We start from the raw sequence: 8,501 nt of genomic DNA on the forward strand, positions 1-8,501 counted from the left end.
GCTGCTAGGCGCCGGCCGAGGCGAGGCGCCGGGCGGAACGGCGCATCAGCAAAAGCGCCCCCGCCGCCCCCGCCGCCCCCGCCGCCCCTCGCGGCCCGCGGCGGCGGGCGCGTCGGTCCCCCCTCGCCGGATGCGCCGTTCCGCCCGGCGCCTCGCCTCGGCCGGCGCCTAGCAGCCGACTTAGAACTGGTGAGGACCAGGGGAATCCGACTGTTTAACTCAATCGTATTGAAATAAAAAGAAATCTTTTCGTCCTGTATTTAAACACTAGCAAAATTAAGTTAACTAAATAAGACAAGAAAAAATACGTGAGACTTAAAATGGAAAGCCAGGTAAGATATTTATTTTCAGGGATTTCTCACATGGTTACAGAGGCTGGCAAGTTTAATGGGCTGCACAACAGCCCATTATGCTGGAGACTCAAGAGAAAAGCCACTGCTGTAATTCAAATCTGAAGGTTACCTACGGGCAGAATTCAGTCTTTTGTTCTATTCACATCTTCAACTAATAAGATGAGGCTTATCCATATAACAAAGAGTAATTTGTTTACTCAAGGTTCACATATTTAAAAGTTAATGTCATCTGAAAATATCCTCTCAGTAACTTCCAGAAAAATGTCTAAAGAGCAGAGTACCTAGCCAGGGAAGTTAATACATAAAATTACCCGTTACATTTATAGAAGATTTGACTTAAAGTATAATCATCTTTATTTTCAATTATAGCATGGTATTCTTGAGATACTAGAAAATATTGTAAAATTTATATAAAATAGATTTTCATGAATAGTGAATGGACTTTGAACAAGAAAAGAAAATATTGAGGCCTACTTCAATCAGATAATAATAGATAATCCAAAATAATGGTATTCACCTTCTGACTGTAGTGTATAGTCTAAGAAAATGATGACCATTAAATTTTGTTCTGTATTCTCAGTTTGCAAATCAAATCTTAATAATAATTAGAAATCATTTAAGAGATAAACCCTCCTATAGGAAAATAATAAGCATGTTTAATTACCTTAGGTAGGGGCTTTGCAGGCTTGCAGTGCAGTCCTCCAACAAATTCAGTATTAGGTAAATAAGGCTGAGGAAATTCAAAATCCCAGTAACTTCGAAACAACCACATGTCAGCTTTCCCCATAATCTCACATAGTGTGATTGGTTTTCCTGAATAAAAATGAAGGATAATAGAGGGAAAACAATCTGATATGGTAAATAAAAGATATTTCTCCACCTAATTTTCTAAGTAAATTATTGAAGACCAATACTGAGCCTTTGCAACCCAGCTTATGTATCAATTGGCCTTTTACCCTGAAGAAGACATAATAGTCAGAATATGAATAAGTAAACACAGATATAAGTATGGAGCAAAACCAAAAGCCTATTGCTTTCGCTCTGGCAATGGAGTCTTTCATCTTGAGCTAACCCTGAAACCCACTCATGTGCTTGTAGTAAGTACAAGAAACTTAGGCAATGATCCTCAGCCTTCTATGGTAGAGTCACACCTTCTGAAATTCCAATTTATCTCATCCTCATTGCCCAAAAAGTCTCTATGTTGAAAATCAACTTGTGTTTTATCCTTCTTTTTCCTACTGTTTTCAAGTGTGCTGTCACAATAAATTACATCCTGAATACTTTTAGTACAATTCTTAAAGTGATTGTTTCATTTGCTATAGTAAAGGAAAGTTCTTATTTTACAAGATTTCATTCTCTTTGGTAAAGATATTGCATTGCACAGTAATCTGGTGGTGAAATATTTGCTATTTTGACATATTTAGTTAACAAACAGTACAAAAGGGTTCCTTTGAACTGAATTGGAAGCCAAGTGAATATTTACAGAATAAGAACTCAAATTAGTGACCCTGAATTGAATCATCTTCCTTAGTTTCAAGCAGAGTTTCATCTCTGAATTCTATATATCTACTGAGGTATACCAAACCTTACCCAGAATGTCGGTGTCCTTTTGAAATATGTGCTCTGTGTCACCAATAGGAGGAAACCATAGCTATCTGGTTTCTCACTACAAGACTTTTTTAATATTCTCCTTGATGTTCTAAGTGTGCTAAGGATTTTAATATAAGAGATTTTGAACTCCCAGGAAGGTCTATCTGCATAAGAGATCAAGGCAGTTCTCAGTAAATGAGGGGCTTGACTCTGGTGATTACAATATCCAGTTTCATACTCAACACATATCTTTATAAAAATGTGTGCACACATTAGGTGGTGGTTTGTTTTTTAATTTTCTCTAACTTTTGAGTTAAAATACATTGAAATTAATTGTTAACTGGCATATTTCTGTCTGGTAGAAAATATCATTTCCAAAATTATGATTTTATTGCCCTATAGGATTTTTTTGGACCATTTTTGTGTCTAACCTAGAGATTTATAAATAGTTTCTCAATTTTTTGAAATTAATGCTATCTTTCTTGTTTAGTCATCAATTATTTGAACATATATATGACATGTTTTAATGAAAAATTTTATAAATTATGAGTTACACTTTTAAAAGTTGAAAAACATACTTGGAATGCATTGTATAATGATGATTTTAAATTCTGAATAGCCAAATTGCATCTATATCTTGTAGCTTTTTAATATATATAAGAAATATGCCTTTCTTGTATTTACCAAGTATTTAATTCTTCTTCTCAGATTATTGATATATTCCACCAAAGAATATTCTAAGTTGATAAGAACTATGGAAGAATCACTGACAGAGTAATACCCTATCACTAGAAAAGATGTCCCTAAACTGAGTGTCAGACTGCTGGGACCAGAAGTAAACCAGTTCAGTTCAGTTGTAGATCAATCAAGGATAAATCCATGACTCAGAAAATGTCAGCTTGATGAGATTTTAAATTATCTTTGCTCAGTGTTGCCTCTTGTAGCTTGAACTCTGAACATGAATTTGTGATGGTTTCTGCCCATATTTTATAGGGCCAAGTCTAGAGATATAAGCACCTGTTTCTGTCACAAAATGCAGAGAAGTTTCAGTACAACATGTTGACACCAATTAGGTAATATGTTTTTTTGGACATATTATATATTGCCAGGTGGCATAGTTCATTAGAAGCAATCATGTTGCTTCTGCGTTGTTGAATAATTTCTCAGAAGAAATATTTAAATAGATACTCAAAAAAAGGAAAAAGGAAGTGGCTATATAAAATAAGGGATCACAACTATAATTTTTTTTTAAGTTTTGGGGAATAAACACAACTTTTAGTAATGATAGGATATTAGAGATACATCTATTAAAATTAGTAACACGGAAAATAATTTTAAAAATTCTTATGAAAATGAAAAAGTTCCAAATAGAAAAGTCAATCTTGAGAAAGAAAAACAAAGCTGGAGGCATCACACACTCTGATTTTAAGGGTTATTATAAAGCTATAGTAATCAGAATAATACAGCTAAAAACAGTCAGTCCATTGGAGCAGAATTAAAAGCCCAAAAATAAACTCATGCATATATATTCAACTAATATTTCACAATGGAGCCAAAAATATTCAATGAAGGAAGATAATCTTTTAACTAATTCTTGCTGAAAAAAATGGATATTCACATACAAAGGAATAAAACTAGACCCTGATCTTACTCCACTATAAAATTATATTAAAATGGATTAAAGACTTAAATATAAGACCTAAAACCATAAAATTCCTCAAGGAAAACCAATGGGAAATAATTCTTGACACTCATCATGGCAGTGAATTTAAAATGTGACACCTAAAGTATAAGTAACAAAATTAAATTAAAAATTAAAAATGAACAAGTAGAACTACTTCCAATTAGAACGTTCTGCATACTGCACAGAAAAAGAAATGATCAACAAAATTAGAAGGCAGCCTATGAAAATAGAGAAAATATTTGCAAACCATATGCCTGTGTAGGTGCTGCCACCTAAAATATAGAAGGAATTCACACAGTTCAATAGCACATAAACAATTAATTAAATTTTAAAAAGTTAGCTGAGGAACTGAATAAACATTCAGTTAGTCAATAAGAATCTGAAATGGTGCTCAACATTACTAGTGACCAAGAAAATTCAAAGCAAAACTACAAAGAATTAACACCTCATACCTGTTATGAGGGCTATCATCAAAATGATAAGAGACAAATGCTGGTGAGGAGGTAGTGAAAAGAGACGAACAAGTTTACAGTTAGTGCAAATGTAAATCGGTACAGCCAATAAGGAAAATGTTATGGAGGTTCCTCAAAATTTAAAAATAACTTGATTTTATTTGATTTTACCATATGATCCAGAAATTCCACTTATGGGTATGAAAATAGAAAAAAAAAAAAAAAAAACAGATCATTGTACCCTTAAGCTCATTGCTGCAGTATTCACAATAGCTAAAATCATGGAAACAATCTAAGTGTTTATAAATACATGAATGATAAAGAAAATATAATTACAGATAGAGTGGAACATTATTAAGTCATGAGAAACAAGGAAAACTTGCCATTTGCCTCAACATGGATGAATCTTGAGGATATTATGTTAAGGGAAGTAAGACAGGGAAATATATCACTTATATGTGGAATCTAAGAGAAAACTAAAACAAACTATAGACACTGAAAAAATTGGTGGTTGCCAGATGCTAAGGTTGTAGCATGGTCACAACAGGTAGTTGAAGGTGGTCAAATGGTACAAATTTCCAGTTCTAAAGTAAGTAAGCCAGTAATTTACAGCATGGTGACTATAGTTACTAATACTGTATTGTCCTAAGAAAGTAGATCTTATGAGTTCTCAGATAAAAACCCATTTGTAACTATGTGTAGTGATTGATATTATCCACAGTGATTGTTTCACAATATGTATAAATATCTTATCATTATGCTGTATACATGTGATGAAACAAAATTATTTTAAGGCAGGGCAAGAAATATTTTGCATAAAAATTTCTCTGCCACTTGAGTCAGTGCCCAGCACTCCTCGTTTTAGTGTGCAATGTTCTTCTGTATTATGTATTAACTAGATCCCCACAGAAGACATAAGAAAATTTACTCTACAAAAAAGCAATTTCCTCCTGGCCCCTGCAAGGTAGCTCGTTAGGAGTTAACATTCCTTTCTTAATCCCTTAAGGGGTCACAATGACCCACTACTCACTTTTTAGGACTACATAAACTCGCAATATATTGCTTTAATGGATGACTCTTTCATGTATAACCCTTTCCCTCAAAAATTTATATAACAGTGCTTTGACTCCTAATGTGCAGAACATTACTCAGATCTTCCTAACAGACTTTCTCCAGGGTTACAATCCTCAGATTGGCTCAAATAAAATTTTCCATTTCCTTCTTAAGTTGACTCTTGATTAATCTTTTGTCACCAACTGAAACTAACACAATGTTACATGCTGCTGCTGCTGCTACTGCTAAGTTGCTTCAGTCGTGTCCGACTCTGTGCGACCCCAGAGACGGCAGCCCACCAGGCTCCCCCGTCCCTGGGATTCTCCAGGCAGGAACACTGGAGTGGGTTGCCATTTCCTTCTCCAAATGTTACATGCTAGTAACACTTAAAAAAACTAAGTGATGTAAAAAAGGTACTTCTTTCTCAAAAGTAATTTACCTCTTATGCAAAATTTATTTAACATAATCACAAAAAAATAATAAAAAATAAATTATTCAAAAGAAATGAAAGAAGGGGTAAATGGACTTTCATGAGCTCTTCCACAAAAGTTTCTTTAGTTACTGAAAGCTGGAGGATCTCCACGTTATCCAGAATATTGGTATGATCAAATCAGAGTAGAGAAAAACTTTGTGCTCAGGGTCAAAAGTCACTACTTTACCTCTAATGCAATTTTAAATAGAACAACAGAAACAAAACACTGAGGTGATTTAAAAAATCTGGAAACATGGTCCTTTAGAAAAAAATCTTTGTTTTTTTTACACTTTAGAAGATAAGAGCAGATGAAACCAAATCACATTATTCATTTTCTAGTTTCATGTTCAACACATTGCAAACCTGGCCACCAATTAACCTTTCTTTCACAGGACATAAATATAAAGTTTTAGGAAGAGCAAGTTAATCAGAAAGAAAACAGGCTGCGAAAGATGAGAAGCAAAATTCAAAAAAGTAGTCCAAGTTTATGAAAATTAAGCACACTGTCAGATTTGGGTTTTCCAGACACTCCAAGAAATCATACATAAATATAGAGAATATTCCTTCTCAGATATATCATTGGGGTTCCTCTGGTAGCTCAGATGCTAAAGAATCAGCCTGCAATGCAGGAAACCTGGGTTCAATCTCTGGGCTGGAAAGATCCCCTGGAGAAGGGAATGTTATCTGTATTCAATCAAATAACACAAAACCAAAGAAAGAATGTTATTATTTCTTAAATTCAAAACAGTGTAGCCACAGGTGCTTGGATCTTCTTCATCTAAAATACTTTTTGTAAGTTTTCATACGGTCAGATAAATATTTACATTTTTATAGGCTATAAGAATACTTATTATATACATATTTCTCTTACCTAAAACCTTGCTGTAATACTCATCCCATTCTGGAAATATATAATATGAATATATCATGTCACTCACTGCATACAGTAACCAGTTCTCCAGCCTCTGTGTAAAAGTCATCTTGTCTGTCAGTCTTGATGTGACACCAGGAACATATGAAGAAGGCATAGGAAGCCCAGCACACAGTCTTTCAATGACATTTCCATAGAAAAATCGAAAAGTGTATATAAATGGAATATTCAGGAGTTCAGCCACCAATTCCCCACAAAAACTTAAAGGGTCAGCAATACAGACATCGAACTTGGCTGCCTGAAGCCGTCTGAGTAACTCCTTGTTAGTGACAGCACTGTCACACACTCTTTTGCTTGTTAATAAAAATCTTCTGCCTATGTTTGCCAGTTTGATTTGCATTTCCCACCATGAGAGTTTTGTCAGTGCAAACGTAGCTTCATAGAGCATGGTACTGAGCTCTTCCATGAAAGTTTCTTTAGTTACTGAAAGCTGGAGGATCTCTATATTATAGGGAACCTTAGTATCCTCAATCAGAAGACTTTGTGAAGGTACCAGGACAGTTATCTCATGCCCACGAAGGTGAAGCTCTTCTAGAATAACTTGTAAATTAATCCAGTGACTAAAATCCACAGGCCATACAAGAACTTTGCCCGTCCTCCCAGAGTCAAGGAGACATAGCTGCAGGATAAAAAGGATGCAAAAGCCTTTCACAGTCTTCATGGTTAACTCTTGCTCAAATTAAATCTGGGCTTAAACCAAATGCATGAAACACAATCCAAAGATCTCTCTTTAACAATCCCAATCAATTTATAGTGGCTGGGCTGAACTTTGAAGTGTGTACTTTGTATTATAGATTAAAATGAAAAGCAACTACTTTGGTGGGAAAAAAAAAATACACTGAGTTAGGAAATATATACTCAGGCTTAAACACAAATCCATAATAATTTCTAAGTAATGATAGAAAATCCAGCATTATGTAATTGCATATTCTATTAAGGCTAAAGTTTTTGAACTTTTTTGTTTGTTTTATTTAAATGCTCATTTGAACAGAAAGGTCTCTGTAGTGTTTCTTTTACTAATAACTCTGCTAGATATTGTAGGTATGGAAGAGATCATCACTCTTCCATGCCAGAAATATGCATACTTTAAGAGATGTTAAGGCAGGGAGATTTATTTTTAATTTTATATTGGATTATAGTTGATTAGCAATGTGTTAGTTTCAGGTGTACAGCAAAGTGATTCAGTTATATATATATGAATATATATATATGTATATTTATATATATGTATAATTCAGTTATATATATATGTATATTTATTTGTTCTTTTTAAAATTCTTTTTGCCTTTACTTGCTACAGAATATTAAACAGAATTTCCTGTGCCATATAGTAAGTCCTTGTTGCTTCATCTATTTAAAATATAGTAGCCTGTATCTGCTAATCCCAACTCCCAATTCATTGCTCCCCCCACCTTACCTCTTTCGTAACCGTAGTTTGTTTTATTGTGTGTTAGTCTGTTTTTGCTTGGTAAATAAGTTCTTTTCTTTTTTTTTTAGATTGCACATATAAGCAATGTGATAGTTGTCTTTCTCTGCATTCCTTATTCACTTAGTATGATCATCTCCAGGTTTATCTGTGCTGCTGCAATATTTTGGAGATTAATTCCTTGTTTCTTCATTTGCATATATTTCCTCCCACTCTAAAGGAGGCCTTCCCATTTTGCTTATGTTCTGCTTTGCTGTGCAACAGCTTTTGAGTTTAATTTGATCCCATTTGTTAGTTTTGTTTTCATTTCCATTACTCTAGGAAATAGATCAAAAAAAGATATCATTGTAATTTATTCAGAGAATGTTTTGGTGTTCAGTTTTACATTGGTCTTTAATCCATTTTGAGTTTGTTTGTTTTTTTTTTGTATGATGTCAAATAATGTTCTACTTTCATTCCTTCACATGTATTTATCCAGTTTTCCCAGTGCCACTTATTGAATAGCCAGTCTGTTCTCCATTGTAGTCTTGCTCCTTTTTC

The 8,501-nt window shown here is 34.1% G+C and overlaps 1 protein-coding gene across 1 annotated transcript in view; it reads right to left on the minus strand.

The window, feature by feature from the left end:
- The window catches only part of LOC120862203 (UDP-glucuronosyltransferase 2C1-like), a 39,891-nt gene extending 32,641 nt beyond the window's left edge, over positions 1 to 7,250 (minus strand). The window contains exons 1-2 of the mRNA XM_040238323.1: positions 6,476 to 7,250; positions 1,018 to 1,166 (exon numbers count right to left, since the gene is read on the minus strand). Of these exons, the coding sequence (XP_040094257.1) occupies positions 1,018 to 1,166; positions 6,476 to 7,196 (870 nt within the window). The 5' untranslated portion in view covers positions 7,197 to 7,250. The remainder of the gene's footprint in view (positions 1 to 1,017; positions 1,167 to 6,475) is intronic.
- Between the last annotated feature and the right edge of the window lie 1,251 nt (positions 7,251 to 8,501).

The sequence above is a fragment of the Oryx dammah genome, unplaced genomic scaffold, assembly GCF_014754425.2.
Source record: "Oryx dammah isolate SB20612 unplaced genomic scaffold, SCBI_Odam_1.1 HiC_scaffold_3, whole genome shotgun sequence".
NCBI classification, from domain to species: Eukaryota; Metazoa; Chordata; class Mammalia; order Artiodactyla; family Bovidae; genus Oryx; species Oryx dammah.